Source organism: Ruditapes philippinarum, unplaced genomic scaffold, assembly GCF_026571515.1.
Source record: "Ruditapes philippinarum isolate M1 unplaced genomic scaffold, ASM2657151v2 ctg1448_1_1_1_1, whole genome shotgun sequence".
NCBI lineage: Eukaryota > Metazoa > Mollusca > Bivalvia > Venerida > Veneridae > Ruditapes > Ruditapes philippinarum.
The window spans coordinates 70,570-89,355 of record NW_026862677.1 but is presented as its reverse complement, the minus strand read 5'-3'; the positions used below and the strand labels follow the sequence as shown (position 1 = coordinate 89,355).

General features: G+C 31.4%; 2 protein-coding genes across 3 annotated transcripts; one reads left to right on the top strand and one right to left on the bottom strand.

Moving 5' to 3' along the window:
* The first annotated feature begins 2,674 nt into the window (after nt 1–2,674).
* Nucleotides 2,675–18,474, top strand: LOC132719856 (dnaJ homolog subfamily C member 28-like). 2 transcript variants are annotated; one of them, XM_060703788.1, is made up of 6 exons: nt 2,675–2,755; nt 3,585–3,958; nt 5,433–5,549; nt 6,417–6,583; nt 16,607–16,807; nt 17,983–18,474. In XM_060703788.1, exons 2-6 carry the CDS (start codon nt 3,668–3,670, stop codon nt 18,347–18,349), a joined length of 1,143 nt encoding a protein of 380 aa, XP_060559771.1. In that variant the 5' UTR covers nt 2,675–2,755; nt 3,585–3,667; the 3' UTR covers nt 18,350–18,474. The 2 variants fall into 2 exon arrangements, with proteins under 2 accessions (XP_060559771.1, XP_060559772.1); XM_060703789.1 differs by having other exon boundaries at nt 2,712–2,799.
* LOC132719855 (uncharacterized) lies at nt 8,837–12,521 on the bottom strand. The gene is made up of 2 exons (XM_060703787.1): nt 12,307–12,521; nt 8,837–11,202 (listed from the first exon to the last, which is right to left on the bottom strand). The coding sequence occupies exon 2, from the start codon at nt 11,199–11,201 to the stop codon at nt 9,126–9,128; it is 2,076 nt and encodes a 691-aa protein (XP_060559770.1). The 5' UTR covers nt 11,202; nt 12,307–12,521; the 3' UTR covers nt 8,837–9,125.
* Nucleotides 18,475–18,786: the final 312 nt, after the last annotated feature.

Genomic DNA, 18,786 nt, shown 5'->3' with positions numbered 1-18,786 from the left:
TATTAATTTTTGGTATGCATATACATGTATAACAAATTTTGATTTGATTTTACTGATTACTGACGGACTATCTTTATTCATTGCAACATTATATATCACAGTTTAACTATATTAATAATAATATAAATTCGTGAATGTAAATGTAAATAGAAAATAACGGTTTAAATAACAAATAAACTATATTTTCATTAATTAATTTTCTATGCCAGATAAAAAAAGAGATATTTTAAGGGATTGAAAAAATTCTAACCTAAACCCTTTAAGCAAGTGGTCTGGATAAAAGAAAGCCAATAATTATTAACACACTTTCCAAAGAGCTTGGGTCCCTTTAATCCTATGCATATATAGCACAAAATCACAATTATTTTCACCCCACATGACAAGGGATACAGGGATACAAGGATTATACGTACAAGGTTACAGTGGGATACAGTTAATTTCCATTATGTAAAAGATATTTTTAAAATTTATTTAATTTTTTTATTTATTTCACGTAGAGATATTATTAGAATTAAAAAAAGAGATCTAATTTTACTTATCAATAATCCATTAATTAACATCACCACATCAAAGGGGCTTGTTAGCTGAGTAATTAGTGAGCAATGGCCTTGGTGGATACTAATTATTTATTGAGAAAGATAACAAAAAATTGATGTTTTGTGACTAACATTATAAAATTATTTTTAGACTATGCAGTCAGCATCAATTTAATTTTAATCTAGTAAAACATTGCACTGATTTTTTTCCTATGCTAAAACATACTTCAATAATTAAGGCCTATGTTAGCTGTGCATTACAAAAGATAAAAAAAAATCCTTCCATATATCAATGTTTATTTCTGAATAATTAAAGTTCAACTTCATATTAACATATTTATTCAGTTCTAGAATCCACCTTGTTTTTTTGCTGATAGAAATGACCTCCCACAAAACATATATTCCCAAGATTCGCTTGTTTACAGACGATACTACAATATACATTGTTCTAACATCTGCAAACCAATCAGTCACCCTCTAACATGACATAAATCGGTTAGAAAAGTGGGAGATGACATTTGGCTATGTTATCACAGTAAGTTTTACTTAATCACAGAAAATAAGAAACGAGAAGTGCATTAGTTGACAAAGAATAGAATGAAAGGAGGTGTTCTTATAATGTCAGTCAAGAAAATGACATTGATGTTGTGCAGTGCCGCTTAATTGTAGCAAGGAAGCTTTTACCAGAGGTTGTATGATATAGTGTTTGATTTGTTATACATTTCATACTATCTGGCAAACTATTCCAATCTTTAATCACACCGTATTACTGGCGCCAGTGATGGCAGATCACTGCAGTGATGGCAGATAGCTGAAATTTACCGCTCGGTACAGGTAGGTTATTATTATATTACACAAATACGGCCCATTTCATTGCTATGAAACTATTGTCCATTGACTGGAGATACTATTAGGTAATTAGGTAATTTTGGACTCGTTTTTTCCTGTTTTTAGACTATTTTGAGCAGGTTAAAAGTGACAGCTTCGGAAAATTCCGCGAAAATGTCTGTTTTTTAGTTCAAAATATCTCAAGTTTTAAATAAATGGCAAGATTTCGTGTTATTAATATAGACGTTCATCCACTGGGGTCACGCAAGCCAAATATCTACCCCGTGAGTCTTTTCTTGCAAGTTTTACAGACGTTCAATCTGGTCCGGTCTAAGAAAAAATGCTGCCGTTGTAGGCAGATACTTATTTTAAATGCTGCCGTGATGGCAGAAATACCATGAAAGTGGCTAACATTCTGACAGAAAATCAAGGTCAATCTTTTATCAATTCCTCTATTCTTTGTGTCCTTTTAATCAGAATTGAGACGTTCAACTATCATTTCTAATATTTTTTCAAGATAGAAAAGTTATTAATGCGGTATGTGCATCGAACAACCTTTCTAGCAACACGCAGTTACAATACAAAATGTGATGATTCAGTACGACAAATTCATAACATGAAGAAATTCATTTTTCTGTTAAAACCATTATAGAAAAAAGTGCCAGTACATGTCTTATTACAATTAGGAATTGAAAAGTTTTGCAATAAGAATATATATTAAAATTATGCAATTTCAGTGTTTTCCAATTCTATTTGACAGGCCCTGTTATAATCATCAGAGATAGATGTTTCCTCTATTGTGATTTTAATTTATTTCTAGCACGGACTTTACTTATAAATCCGTGATTTCTTGCGTATATTTTTTCTTTTCACTTTTAATATGCAGCTATTCCCACATAATGTTGAACCCCCGTTGTAATGTAGACATTTGTATGTCGATCGTAAGTAAGGCAAATGAAGGAGGGGTGGGGTAAGTTGTTCCAGTGGTGAGCATTCCCTTAGGGAAGAAAATAGGGAACTTGTCAAGTCAATGATCCGCTACCTAGCTTTGGCATCAGTAAACAAAGCAATGAAATCAATATGTACATGTAGCAATTTTTGCAATCATGTACTGCACGAGAAACATAATTATGATCTTGAAAAATTATTAACAAATTAATTAATAATAAAAAGAGGAATGTTACAAAATCTTATTGTAACAATGTCAAGAATCAATGTTTTGCTTTACAAACATAGTAAAAGTTATTAAATTTATAGTTTAAGGCATTTTATGCGCGTTTCGCCTCCGATAATGGATTTCTAGTTTGTAATAGTTACGTCCCTTTCTTTGTAACACGCCATTTGTACCAGTCGGATACAAGATATAACTTTTTTAAAAGTTAAAAAAACATGTAATATTATGTAAAAAGAGAGGACTTAAGTGTAGTGAAAATAAGTTATTATAATTACTTAAATTAATGCAAATGTCTTATTGGTTTGTTTGACCCGGAGTGCTATGTTACGTAATTTATAGAACAAACTTGTAAACTCGGTTAAACGGTGTTAAACTGTTAAAGTTTAGTTTAGAATTTGTCCGAATCTATTTTTAATATTAATATTATGATTTTACCCAATAATACATGTATTTGTTCAATATTTATGATTTTCTACAAAAACACTCATATTGCAGTTTACTTCTAGGGTTAGGGGTAGTGTAAGTGTTGTATTAGATTTTTGGGTTAGGATTTAAAAAACATGGATTTTGCAGCAGACAGATTCTAATAAAAGTTTACTAAAAGAAAATATGTAGATTTATTCACGTTCAAAATTATCCATTGGGAATGGCATGTGCGCTAATAACTTATGTGTTTGCATTCCTTGAGAAGAACATGATAGTAGTCTTTTTTGGTATACTACTACTAACTGATCTAACTTAGGTTGATGGTTCTACTTAGGTGCCTGTTTGTGCCTGAAATAATGCACAGTGGGGCACATGAGGTAGGTCTCCACCAGTAAAGCTGAAATGTCGCAATGCTGGTTACTCTAAATGCACCCATTGGCTATAACTAGGAACCAAATTCCAATCATATTAAATCATAATATTTGCTATATCATGATAAAGGGTTTAAACAATAGCAAGGCAGTAGGCAGCAGCCTAGAGATACATTAACATGAACTTTATAGTATATTTTTCCCATTCCGTTTCTGTAGCTTTGGTATTATTGTTCCATCTAATTTCAGATCACCAAGGTAAAGGATGTAACTTTAAATACAAGTGCAGTAGAGTTCTCAGGGAGGATTTTAATTGTTCAAATCTACCAAAAATGTCTATGGTGACATACAGACTTACATTATGCAAGCATGGTATAACTCGTATCAAACTGTGTTACAAAGGCAGCAATTTTACTACATCCGCTTTGTGTAGAGTTGGTTACAAAATACAAGATAACCTCCGAGACTGTTACACTTTCCTGAACGTTTCCGAGGGATGCTCACAAGAGGAACTGCGACAGGCATTCTTGGAGAAGGTGAAGATATATCATCCGGACAGTAAGTCTACAACTGCTGACCCAAAGAAGTTCAATCAAGCCAAAGAAGCATACAATGCTATTAAGGTAACGACCCTGTGACACAATACATGTATGTGTATGTTTCGAAAGTGCTTTTTAGCTCGACTTTTCTATGAAAAGGGGAGCTATCCTACTCGCCCCGGCGTCGGCGTCGGCGTCGGCGTTGGCGTCACACCTTGGTTAAGTTTTTCGTACCACCCCACTTTATTTCAGAAGTATTACAAGTATGGCTTTGAAACTTACCATACTTGTTCACCATCATAACCTCCATCTACAGACAAGAGTACATAACTCTGTCAAGGTTTTTGACAGAATTATGGCCCTTTTTTGACTTAGAAAGTGTATTGAGCTTGGTTAAGTTTTTTGTACCACCTCACTTTATTTCAAAACCATTGGAGGTATTGCTTTGAAACTGACCATACTTGTTTACCATCACGACCTTCATCAACAGACAAGAGGACATAACTCTGTCAAGGTTTTTGACAGAATTATGCCCCTTTTTGACTTAGAAAATACATTGAATATGGGTAAAATCCACTTATTGCCTTAACCCTTTGAGATATTGCTTTGAAACTTTTAATGCTATTTCACATCATTACCCCCATCTGTACGCAAGAGAAGGTAACTCTGTCAAGGATTTGTTTTAAAAATTAAGGCCTTTTATCGACTTAGAATCTTGGTTAAGTTTTTAGTACCAGTCCACTTTTTGACTGAACTGTTTGAGATATTAATTTGAAAGTTGGAATACTTGTTTACAATCATGATTCCCAAACATGTCCAATATACTAAATATCTTAATGCTCATGGCCATTGTTCACTTTAAAAATACAGAGATTCTTGTATTGCCTTTTACTGCAAAAACTTTTTTTATTGGCAAGCAATAAAAAAGTCGAGCGCGCTGTCTTACGGACAGCTCTTGTTTTTCAGCTGTTCAAAATAATATTTTAATTTTTGCTATTCAACCATTAAAACAACTTTATACAGTGTCAAGGAAGTGTTTCATTCTTAAAAGTTTTATGATGCTTCTACATGAGTTTTGTATATTTCTAACTATTTTTCTCTCAATGAATTGATATAAAAATTTTGATTTTACAATGTTTATAAAACATTTTGATTAATCAGGAGTACATTCGTAAAAACAGCTTTCACCCATGCCATTTCCAATTTTGTGAAATTGAAGTGTTTTAATAGAAAAAATACTGTCAGTGTACAGATAATGAGATTTTAAAGAATTGCCTTAACCCCTTAAGCATTTACTTTCCAAAATATGTAAAATTAAAAGTATGGCAAAATGGCATTTACACTGCAAATGGTAAAGAATTATTAAATAATATCATTAAAATTCAACAAAATTTTGAATTGTTATGACCAGCAAGGAAGTCCATGGTTTGTGTATTAGTTTACATTTCTTAAATTTATGCATAATCTATAATTTTGTTGTTTACCTTTTTAAAATATCTTCATTTATTTAGCTTTTAAAACTAAAGCTTATTATTACAATTATGTAAACCATCTTCAGACAAAGCTGGAAGAATATGATTTATTAGACAAGTATTACAAGAAAGATGAGGATGATGAAGATATTTTTGATCTGAAAACAAAGCAAGCTCAGCATAGACAGTATTTGGACAATGAGGTACAATCTTGTATAGAGTAAGACATAATTACTCACTCTGTGCAAACAAATTCAGTTTTTACTACCACAGTGTATTTGGTTTTATGACTTAACCCACGAACCAGGAGTATAATCAAGCCATTTAAAGATCCTGTATGTAGTAATTAAGGTTGAAACCACACTTAAGTGAATTTCTATATATGTATATAATTGTGGTTCTAAAACTATTTTCAAACATCGAAGAATATGTAAAATATGTACTGCAAATATTTGTCCACATTATAATTATGTAATCATTAAAATATATGCATTCATTTCTTATTGAAAAATTTGACTTGGACTTTATAGAAAATAAATTTCTAATTACCTCCCTTTATAAACCTGAAATGTAAATTCAGTAATATCTTTAAAAATAATGCTTTTTGGAACCACAATATTGATAGATCTTCATTTGAGCAATAGATTTATGATATTAAACCATAAAAAGTTGAGTTACAGGATCTTTAATGAAAAGGATGATTCACTAATCATTTGAATTTTACAAAAATAGCATAAAAACATGCTAAATGTGACTTTTAAACTATTTATAAGCATGTCAATTAATTAATTTTCTTTCTTACTGTAAACAGTTAATTTGTGTGTACACTGTATGTGATATATAGGCTATAATATGGGAATGCTTTTGATTCATAATTGAATGCAAAACTATGTTGTTAATATATAATAATTTATTGAACTAGTTGCATGATATTGCATATCAGGTTTTAATACTAGATTTATTGAATGAGTTGAATAAATTTAGTATAGTACATGTAGCATAGGTAAGTCTTAACGTAAGCTTGAGCTTAAAGGGCTAATATTGTTATACCTTTGTGATATGCCTTGCAGGGCTTTGGGTTCGGCAACAGAGCCCAGAGACAGAAACAGTATGAGCAGTTACGTGTGAATAAAGCACAGGAAAATGTGTTGAAGTATAGAATTAAACGCATAGTACCGGAGGAAGACAATGCTCTTGTAGCCAAGGATCAAAAAAGAGCAAAGAAAACTAAAATTAGGTCAGTCTTTTTATAATTCACAACCTGTGTTCGTGAAATGCCCATTGTAGATACATTGACTTGTTTGGTTGACATTTTCTCTTACAGATCAAAATGATATAACCGGAACATATATTTATCTGTTTATAACATTATGTTATTATCAAACTTGTGTTTATTTATGTTGTTGCTTGAAGATATAACTGAATTGATGAAAGTGCTTGCAGAATAAACATAAATTTGAAACATTAGTATTTCATTTATTACTGGATATTACCAGAACCGTCTTTTTGTATATACATGTATTCTCATACACATGTACATGAATTGTATATTTATTTATATGTCTGAATAAATTTATCACATAGCGATGTAGTTTCAAATAAGTATGAGGCCCATGAGGAAATACACCATGTGCTATTTTAGGAAAATAAAATTTTGAAAATACATTTGTGTCAGATTAAAAACAGAAATGTGTAAAACAAACATTTTTTGTTGAAAAAAATAAAATTTGATAAATACAATCATGTACACCTTATTTAGGTCTTGTATTTTCTTGAAAAGTGTCCTTTTCAAGTCAATGTAACCACAGGGTATGGCAATTTTTAACCCCCAGTGGCATGATTTTTATGACTTTTGTAGAGTTCACTAGACCAGTGCTACATGCCCTTTGGTGTAGTTACCAGGTTACCAAGTTTATTCAACTGCATCATGAATTTACTGACTAATTAGCAGCAAATTATTGCACAACTTCATTATCTGTGATGGCATTCTAATGCAATTTTGATGTTGTTAGCAGCTGCTATTTTGATAACCAAAAATGGCTTTAAGTTATCTTTTTTTTGTGCCCCAACTTTAGTGGCGGGCATTTAGATTTACCCTTGTCCGTCCGTCCTTCCGTCCGTCCGTTCTCTTTTGTGTTGCACGTAACTCAAAAAGTATTTGACCTAGAGTCATAACACTTTACAGGAATATTGATCAGCATATGTAGTTGTGCACCTGGGTATTTTCGTCTGGATATTTTTAGTATTTTTAGAGTTATTGCCCTTGACTTAGTAAAATTTTGCAATTTTCAACTTGTGTCACATGTAACTCAAAAAGTATTTGACCTAGAGTCATGAAACTTTACAGCAATATTGATCAGCATGTGTAGTTGTGCACCTGGATATTTTTGTCTGGATATTTTTAGTATTTTTAGACTTATTGCCCTTGACTAAGTAAACTTTTGCAATTTTCAATTTATTTAGTATTTTTAGAGTTATTGCCCTTCACTTAGAAAATTTCATCAATTTTCAACTTGTGTCGCATGTAACTCAAAAAGGATTTGACATAGAGTCATTAAACCTTACAGGAAGGTTGCTCAGCATATTTAGTTTTGAACCTGGGGTTTCGCTTGTGGATTTATCCAGTATTTGTAGAGTTATTTCCCTTGACCTAGTAAAAACTGTTTCATTATGTTGTTATTTGTTCCTTGAGTGCTTGAGTTAGAATCAACCAACTTTACAGGAATAATGATCAACATCACTAAATTTTTAATTTTCAACTTGTTCATGCATAGCTCAAAAAGTATTTCACTTGTAGGCCTGAAAGTTTACAAGAATGTTGGTCAGCATGTGTACTTATGCACCTTGGGGTTTGCTTGTGGATTAATTCAGTATTTGTAAAGTTCTTGCCCTTTACTTAGTAAAAGATTTTTAGTTTTCAAAAAATATTTGACCTAGAGTCATAAGATTGACAGAACAGTGGCGCGGTGGGGGCACCCGTGTCCTATTGACACATTTCTAGTTGACCATTACATTGTTCTTATTGACCTGACACATTGGTGGCTCCTGACTTTCCATAGCAACCAGTGCATTAGACAGGGTCATGTTATATACAGGTGTGGCAGCTCAAACGAAACAAAGGGGCTTGTTGACATTGCTGTAAGTTCTGGACCTGGGGTAGTGGGGTCTGTAAAAAGACAAGTATGGGCTACCCAAAATTTTTATTCTTCGTTACAACAAAACCATGGCATGCGCCAACAATTTCTCAGTTCAAGTGCAAATATGAAAATCACAAAATTGGAAAATATATATGAATAAAAATGGCATCATCTGCAAAAGTCTATTTACCTGTAAATAGACAAGTTTAACAAAAGAAGACTTCATATACATACATACATTCATACATATATATGTATGTATATATATATATATATATGTATGTATGTATATGTAGTCTTCTATTGTCACGTATATATATAGGTGACAGTTAAAACTGTTTGACTACTGTATAAAGAAACTTGGAAAAAACTTCATCTTATAAAATAAGATTTAATATTTACAAAAATGCATTTGCATAACTTAAGCAATATTGTCATCTTCACTTGAGGCTCTTAAGTCTCAAATGTAAAGTCACATATTCAAAGTCAATGAAGTTGGAATCATTCTTTCAATGTCACATGTTTAATGGTATTTCAAAATAGTATGTGATACAAAATGTAATGGCAGGCCTATATTTTGACATTTTAATTTGTTTGCTATCATTGAAAACTAGTCTTCATAATTTTTTGGATCCCATTTTATTAGCAAACCAGTAAGCCAGAAAGGAGCTTACATATATGGTAGTTTGCTGCATTGTTTCTTGCCCTTTGTTGTAGAGAAAGCATGTAGCATTTTAATGCTGCTTGAGGTCTGTTTTCTTGTTCCATACATTGTCCTAAAATGTTGAGAGCTGTTTCTCTATGTTTGAGGTTTTTATCTGTTTCTAAGGTTCTTATGAGTTTACAAAGTGCTTGTTGTTGGTCTTGATGTCTTTGTAGATGACGATTGATTTTGTATTGTAGGAAGTATAAGAAAGGTAGAGAATCAACTACAGCCCAGTCCATCCAACAGTCTTCATACTTATGTGTGAACATTTCATATTGCAGTTCTTTAGGAACACAGTTGATCTCTTTCTGTATAAATCTAACACAAAAAGCTGTAATATGTTTGATACAGTCCTCACTTTGTTCATTACATAACCTCTTGAATTCTGCTGTTACTGCTTCTGGGAGTTGATGATGGCAGTAACAGATAGGTAAAACAGGATAGGAGTAATATTGTTGTTCGGTGTGTCTCAGAATTAGGTCAGCTTTCTCCATATCTCCTGTACTGTAAAACACTGACGCCAGTTTAAGTCTGCTAGATGAGATATCTGAGTTTAAACCAGCTGATAGCCAGACTAATGCTTGAGGTGACACTTGATTATTTTCACCAATGCTGGATGATGCTAGGATAGATCCGTATGTGGTAAAAATGAAAGGTGCTAGAAGCTTGAATGCAGCATGTTCTAATCTAGTACCATTGTCACAGAAGGTCATTACTTTACCTATAGATTGTTTTATTGTTCTAATGTTTTTATTGAGTAAAAAATTTAAAATAAGCATATGCTGATAACTTACGTCATTTGCAATGTTTATATATGCCAACGTTTTAACATTTTCATATATTACAAGGGAAGAAGGAAAATAGTAAATTCTATGTGGTACCCTGTTCAGTTTAACTTGAAGTCTATGACCAACATCATCAATATCAATACTTAGTAACCATTGTCTATCATTCTGTATAAAATCACAAATATTTTTTGAAAGTTCATGTTTTGTCTCAGCTGTAAACTGCCCTGCCATCAAATTGTTTTCCGTTGTAATGAAATGCGAACAACAGTCATTATGTACACAATTTTGTAATTCCAATAAGCAGTATGTTAAACATGTATATAAATTGTTATCTTTCCATATTTGTGACTCTGTATTTTCTATACAATGTAATAAAACTGTTTTGCACATGAAACTTGATATGTTAATTTCATCTTGAGGATTAAGGAATGACTTAAGAATCATTTTCAATAGTACATAGCACCTTATTTGTGTTATATTTTGATTGAACATAAGGCATCTTTCTGCCAATGTTGTTGATATTCTCCATTCCAATTCAGGATATTCACTAACCTTACTTCCAGTTGGAACAACAAAACACCCATTACTTGCTGCATATCTTCTCATCTCTTGTGTTGGCCATCTGCTAATACCCTGTATTTGTAACCAACCTGATGCTGATTGAGGCCATGATTTACAGGGTAAAGCACTCACTCTGTCTCTATCACATAATCCAGGTTGTCCTTGTTCAGCAATAGATGGTCCATGCTTCTGATCAGCACCTTGAAGCAAATCATTAATCATTGTGTTTTTATACAATATTCTTCCTCTTCTATCAGTAATATGGTGTTCATCAGGAATGACAGTTGCAGGAAGAGGTTCATCATCTCTGAGTAGTTGTAAGAAACAATACCCGGGAGTAGTGTTCTCATCATGTATCATGAGGTAGTTTAACTTGTCAGGTTCCCACTCTGACCATTCTTGTATTATATTGCAATCATGAAAACATACTAGTATATCAATGTCTGAATGAAGTCCAATAGTAGTTGTACCTTCACTTTGACTCCCTAGATTATAGCTAGTTACATTTAGACCAGATAACCTATTTTGGATATTACTCATAATCTCTCTCAGCATGTTTCCTCTTCTCCTACTCATCACTATTCTTTCATTGACACCAATGTCATGTAAAACCTCTGATAACATCAAGGATAAGTTTTCTCTGTAGTCAGGTTCTTGAAACATTCTGTAATATATTAGTAAAAGAAAAAAACATTTCATTAAGCAGTCAAATTAATTTTATCACAGACTTCTACTTGTTACTTATTTGTCATTTATGTCCTAGAACAGAACAGAACAGGAGACCCTGAATCTGGACATTATGAAACATAAGATAAATAAGTTCGGAAAGTTATCAATTGATCAAGAATATTGCATATTTTTCTTTATTTGGTTGTGGTATTTTTTCTTCTCTATTACGTAAATTTGAATATTTCTTCATAGAATTTTGATATAAGAGAGACACTTAAATTAAACACTAATTCAATTATTCATGTAAAACTTTCTTACATAATTCATTTAATACAAATGACAAAAAATTGTGTATATAAAATAAAGTTTAAAATAACTTTGAATTTTTTTAAAGCTGCACGCCTCCAGGTGGGCCAAAATATTTCAAAAAAATGAAAATTGAGAAAAATGTACTAATATTTCAAGAAAGGTAAAAACAATCAATATCAATGTTAAAGTTTACATATTATTTGCGATTTAAAACTGATTTTGCAGTAATTTATCACCATATTTCTACTGCTTTACTAACGCAGTAAGGGCTTTTTTTGCACATTTTGACCTCTTTTTGGTTATTGGCATGGATTGTAAGTGCCAATTGCAATATGTAAATAACTTGATTTGTTCACCTCACAATATTTTACTGTCAAATACATTATCAAAATTTTAATAAATTTTAACATGAATCTGGAGGAGTGCTGCTTTAAATTTCTTGAAAATTAATTATGAAGGGAAAATATTTCTTTTCATTTGACCAGATATGTGGAAATTTAGATTTATATAACACGACAATTGTGAATAAACATTATAATGTTAAACATAATTATGTTAATGTCTAATTAATTGAGATACATAATTCATTGAAACAAATATTTTCTTTTTTGAGATTGATAAAAGGGAGACATAAAAATTAAAACACTGTCTGAAGTATTGCCTGAACTACTTTCCTACCATGGAGCTAAATATAGATATATATATTATATATATCTGTGTTTCTTACATAATTCATTCTATATACAAGTAGATGTGAAATTGTGAACATGAAATAAAGTTTTAAACTTACTTTAAAACTTGGATTTATAAGTATTTCATAGAAATAATCAATTGAAACTTGTTTTTTTTCCGTTTGACAAGATTAGTGGAAATTTTACTATGTTTACTTCCTCTTTTGGTTTTGAATGAAATGAAAGGGAAATAACTCACTTCCTTTTCTAACAGTTGTTATGAGAGTTAATTGAAAAATGAACCTTTTAGATTTTATAAAATTCTGTCAAAAAAACATATGATGATATAAGGCTTGATTATATGTTTAATTCTGTCTATTTAAATAGAATATTATAATGTATTAAAACATATTTGTTAAAGAAAAACATGATTATTTTATTTTCAGAATGAAGTTTCACTCACAGTTTGTGATAAATACTCTACCTCTTTATTACACAGATTCACAAAAAAATTATCATCACTTTTTGGGTAATTTGTATTGTTGAAATCAATGATTCATTTCCTGTAATTTTTGTAAATATAACTAAATATAAGAGAGAAGAAGATTAAAGCAGCATGCCTCCAGATTCATGCTTATTTTCATGAAATTTTGAAAATGTATTTAGATGTATAATATTTTGAGATAACCAGAAGGAAGCAATTTACACATTATCAATTGCACATGCAACCCACGTATATTACCATAAAGAGGTAAAAATATGCAAAAATAACCCTTACTGTGTTAGTAACGCAGTAGAAATTGTTATAAATTCTGAAATATCAGATAACAAGTAAATTATTACTTAAATCTTGAATCTTTTTACTTTTCTAAAATCTTAGTAAATTTTTCCAAATTTTGCTTGTATTTAAATACTTTGGCTTACATGTATCTGGTGGCATGTATGTGATTCATAAAATAAACAGCAAACTCCTTGATAAAGAGGGAACAGGGTATTATCTGAAGATGGAATAAATATTAGACCTGGAATACACTTAAAACCTCCAAATTTAGGCAATTGATAAACTTTGTGCAAGAGATACCATACTTAATTTGTTGTCATGTTCATCATTTGAAGGAAACATGGTCTGTGCAATATTTTGTGTCATGTTTATCGCTTGAAGGAAACCTGGCCTGTGAAATATTTGCAGTCATGTTTATCACTTGCCTGTGAGACATTTGTTGTCATGTTTATCACTTGAAGGAAACATGGTCTGTGAAATATTTGCGGTCATGTTTATTACTTGAAGGAAACATGGCCTGTGAAATATTTGCTGTCATGTTTATTACTTGAAGGAAACATGGCCAGTATTTTATTTGCTGTCATGTTTATCACATGAAGGAAACATGGCCTGTGAAATATCTATTGTCATGTTTATTACTTGAAGGAAACATAGCATAACTTGAAGGAAACTTTGCCTGTGAAATATTTGTTATCATGCTTATCATTTGAAGGAAACATGGCCAGTGCAATATTTGTTGTCATGTTTATCACTTGAAGGAGACATTGTCTGTGCAATATTTTGTGTCATGTTAATCGCTCGAAGGATACCTGGCCTGTGAAATATTTGCAGTCATGTTTATCACTTGAAAGAAACATGGCCTGTGAGATATTTGTTGTCATGTTTATCACTGTAAGAAGGCCTGTGAAATATTGGTTGTCATGTTTATCATTTGAAGGAAACATGGCCTGTGATTTATTTGCTGTCATGTTTATTACTTGAAGGAAACATGGCCAGTGCAAGTTTTGTTGTCATGTTTATCACTTGAAGGAAACATGGTCTTTGCAATATTTGTTGCCATGTTTATCACTTGAAGGAAACATGGCCAGTGCAATATTTGTTGTCATGTTTATCACTTGAAGGAAACATGGTCTTTGCAATATTTGTTGTCATGTTTATCACTTGAAGGAATATGGTCTTTGCAATATTTGTTGTCATGTTTATCACTTGAAGGAAACATGGCCAGTGCAATATTTGTTGTCATGTTTATCACTTGAAGGAAACATGGCCTGTGAAATATTTGCTGTCATGTTTATCACTTGAAGGAAGCATGGTCAGTGCAATATTTGTTGTCATGTTTATCACTTGAAGGAAACATGGTGTTTGCAATATTTGTTGTCATGTTTATCACTTGAAGGAAACATGGCCAGTGCAATATTTGTTGTCATGTTTATTACTTGAAGGAAACATATTCGAAGAATATCGAGAGCTATTGCAGTTTCTCCGGCAACTGCGTCGGTTGGTTAAAGTTTTTTGTAAAGTCAAATATCTCAATTATTGCTCGAGATATTTACTTGAAACTTACAATACTTTTTTTTTAGTAACAATGTACATCAGATTGACAAGTTGGATAACTCTGCCTACAATATTTACAGAATTATGTCCCTTTTTAACTTAGAAATTTTGGTAAAGTTTTTTGTAAAGTCAAATATTTCAATTATGGCATGAGATATTCAATTGAAATTTACAATACTTTTTTATAGTAACAATGTACATCAATTTGCAAAGTTGCATAACTCTGCCTGCATTTTTGCAGAATTATGCCCCTTTGAAACTTAGAAATTTTGGTTAAAGGTCTTAAGAACTATCAAAAATATTTACTTGAAACTTTACACATGTACTTATTTGTGGTCATAAATAATAATCACTGAACAGAACTCATATCTGTGTCATGTATTTAGGCTGATTTATCTCCCCCCTGTTTACTTAGTCTCTTGGTTAATGTTTACATGTAAGCTTTACATATCTCAATAACTATCAGAGATTTTGATTTGAAACTCTACATATGCATGAAGGGTCATAATTGTATGTCACTGACCAAGTTCCATAACTCTATTTTGCATTTAAACTGATTTATCTCCCCTTTTCTAGAGAACTAATTGATAGATGATCACCAAACTTTGTCTGTAGCATTCTTATGAAGTCTTTTATCAAGTTTGCTAATATTATTTTGATTGGCCCCTTTTAAGGGCCGCAAAAGCTAAAAATAGAAATTCCTTAAAATGTCTATTTCTACACAACTAATTGATGGAAGATCACCAAACTTTGTCTGTAGCATTCTTGGGTAGTCTTTTATCAAGTTTGCTCATATTAATTTGATTAGCCCCTTTTACTGGTCTCTATAGCTAAAAATAGAAATACCTTTAAATGTCTATTTCTACAGAACTAATGGATGAATGATCACCAAACTTTGTCTGTAGCATTCTCGAGAGGTGTTTTTATCAAGTTTGCTCATATTAATTTGATTGGCCCCTTTTAGGGGCCACAAAAGCTAAAAATAGAAATACCTGTAAATGTCTATTTCTACAGAACTAATGGATGAATGATCACCAAACTTTGTCTGAAGCATTGTTGGGTAGTCTTTTATCAAGTTTGCTCATATTATTTTGATTGGCTCCTTTTAGGGGCCGCTTAAATTAAAAATAGATATACAATTAAAAGTCTATTGCTACAGAACTAATTGATGGATGATTACCAAACTTTGTCTGTAGCATTATTTGGTAGTCTTTTATTAATTTTGCTCATATTAATTTGATTAGGGCCGCTAAAATTAAAAATAGAAATACGTTTAAACATCTTCTCCTACAGAACTAATTAATGGCTGATCACCAAACTTTGTCTGTAGCATTCTTGGGTACTCTTTTATCAAGTTTGCTTATATTAATTTGATTGGCCCCTTTTAGGGGCCACTAAAGCTTAAAATAGGAAAAGCCTCCGAACATCATTTCCTACTGAAATAATTGATAGATGATCACCAAACTTAGTAGCATTCTTAGGTAGTCTTTTATCAAGTTTGCTCATATTAATTTGATTAGCCCCGTTTAAGCTAAAGCTTAAATGCCTCAGGACATGGCATTTCTTCAAATTATCGTTTAAACATATTCTATGCTCAAATTTAATAGAATATATTGACATTCCAACACTGATAAGCTGTTGTTTCTTGTGAGCGACTCAGGGCCATCATTACCCTCTTGTTCATTATTTGTAGTATTTGCCCTTTACTTAATAAAAGATTTTTAGTTTTCAATTTGGGCATATGTAGCCAAAAAAAAATTTTACCTAGAGACACAAGATTGACAAATTGGTGGAGTGTGGGGGCACCCGTGTCCCATGGACACATTACTAGTTTTGATTTTTTCTTCTTCATTTATGCTGCTGGAAAAACTTGAATGCGTTTTTTTATATATCAGCGATTGAAATACGGTTAAATTGTTAAGAATCATATGAAAGCATTAATTATTAGTGCATTAATGCCTATTTGTTGTTATCAATGACAATCTATTAATTTTCATACTGATGAATATTTTTTTTTCATTTGTGATTCTTATCCATTGATAATGAAATGTCAAGCAAAAAAATTTTTTTTCTTTATATTACAGTAACACACTAGACAGACTTGTGGAGGATATGATTGTAGAGTCCATGTCTCAAGGTCACTTTGATAACCTTTCAGGGATGGGCAAACCACTAGATTTCAGCAAAGATAATCCATACATGGACCGTACTACACAAAAACTCAATCAGATTTTGCTTGACGAGGATTTACTACCAAACTGGATATCTAAACAAAAGGAAATAAGGCATGTATTTTCATTTTATATTGTAATCTGTTTAATTTGTGAGGTGGATTTGCCCTTCTTTGATTTGGATCAGTCCACTAAAATTCAAAGGGATTTCAATGGAAAAATACAAAAATCAAGCCTGGTCCGACTACACGAATGTACAGGCTCAATACTGGCGGAAAATGTTTATCACTACTGGTTCCAGAACAGAGGTTAAAGGAACTCCACAGAGGTTTATAAGCCTCAAAACATAAATTTTATTTTTTCACATAGATAAACATGAGCACTTAAAACATAAATATTAATAAAATATAACCAAAAAATATAGAAGAAATACATTGAAAATCATATGTTTGTGCTATTTTAGTCCGATTTGAGTGAAAAGCATTTAAACGCTTTTCAATTTTGGGTCATTTTTCACTATTATAATAATTATTCTGGAAAAACGGAGCAAGCTAATGATCTGAAATTTTGCACATAAGTTATTAGTATAGATCTACATCAAATGGAGTAATAATCTCAAAAAATTATTTTCAGTCCAGTCATGTCAAAAAACCTCAGTGGAGTCCCTTTAAGGGTAACGTTGTTCGCATAATAATCAGCAGACGGTAACCATTCCGGTTAAAAGGGTTCATTAATGGCCAAATTTGGCCCTGTCTCAGAATTAGCTCATAATGTGTTAGAGCACTATGTCCAACATTGTAAAACACCATTTAAAGGTCAAGCAAATTAAGTTAAAATAAAAGACACAAATCTAATTAAGAGAGATTTTTATCTTTTAAGATTTTCTTTTTGTGTGGAGTGATATTTTAAGACAAAATGTTGAATTGAGGTTCAGTTACTACTAGTTTAAACATAAATGTATTCATTAAAGTTCAGTTGTGAATAAGGTCTTATTATGATTATTTTTGGATTTCTGGAATAAATTATAGTTGGGGTCTGATAATGAAGTATGGTAACCTCCTTGGTTTGAGTTAGAACCACAATGCCAGTGTAGAGAGGTGGACATTTTATAATCCACTTGGTAGTAACGTACTGTCTCTTTTGGGGCTTTAAGATTTGCATCTTGATCTTGTTAATTTATTGGGTTATTTTGACCCTCTTGTCAAACTATTGATACATTTGTTATAAGATGTGTTTGCTAGATGCATATTTATGTTTTATTTTAATCCATTTTGTATCTTTCTATTTAGAGAAGACATACGTGCTTGTAGACAGAAACTAGCAAAGGACATAAAAAGATGTGAAAACCTTACACGCCCGGAGGACCGAGAGGCCAATATGGCGGACATTACAGAAACTTTCAAAACATCCTTGAAGGATATAAATAACAAGATATTTAACTATAACCTTATAGTTCCTATTTTAGACAAGCAAATGATGACTTATAACTTTGAGAAAGAATATAAACGTGTGAGTAGTAATATTCAGGAGTATTTACCTGAAGGTACGGGTGTTTCGTATCATGGTGACATTTTCAAGAAATTTGAGTCGCCACAAAAAGTGTCGTATTCAGATTTATGGACCGCTTTTAAAGATATATTTAAAACAAATAAGTGAGGGTGTATAATGAAATAAGGTATTTAATTTTATTTTAAACAGGATGTGATAATGAAGTGATATATTGTTATATAATAAATTATTTTGTTATGTTTGTTAAATAGAAATGTAAATAAACTCATAAAGCAAAATTATTCTGTTGTTATCTCAAATGTAAGAAGAATTTTCAACAGTCCTGCTGGTCAAAATTTTATGTTGATACTCTTCGTATATATTCCTATATTATTGATATTGAATATTTTCCTATATTATTGATATTGAATATTTTCCTATATTATTGATATTGAATATTTTCCTATATTATTGATATTGAATATTTTCCTATATTATTTATATTGAATATTTTCCTATATTATTGATATTGAAGGCGTTTCACTGAGGTCAAAAAGTCTAAAAACACTATAGATGAAGTTAATCATTTAAAATGGAAAAATCTG

Excerpts from the sequence above, each read along its gene's own strand:
- LOC132719855 (XM_060703787.1), bottom strand. The coding sequence starts at position 11,201 with ATGTTTCAAGAACCTGACTACAGAGAAAACTTATCCTTGATGTTATCA.
- LOC132719856 (XM_060703788.1), top strand. The coding sequence starts at position 3,668 with ATGTCTATGGTGACATACAGACTTACATTATGCAAGCATGGTATAACT. Across the intron at positions 5,550-6,416 it reads GACAGTATTTGGACAATGAG|GGCTTTGGGTTCGGCAACAG; the intron begins GTACAATCTTGT and ends TATGCCTTGCAG. Across the intron at positions 6,584-16,606 it reads GCAAAGAAAACTAAAATTAG|TAACACACTAGACAGACTTG; the intron begins GTCAGTCTTTTT and ends TTTATATTACAG.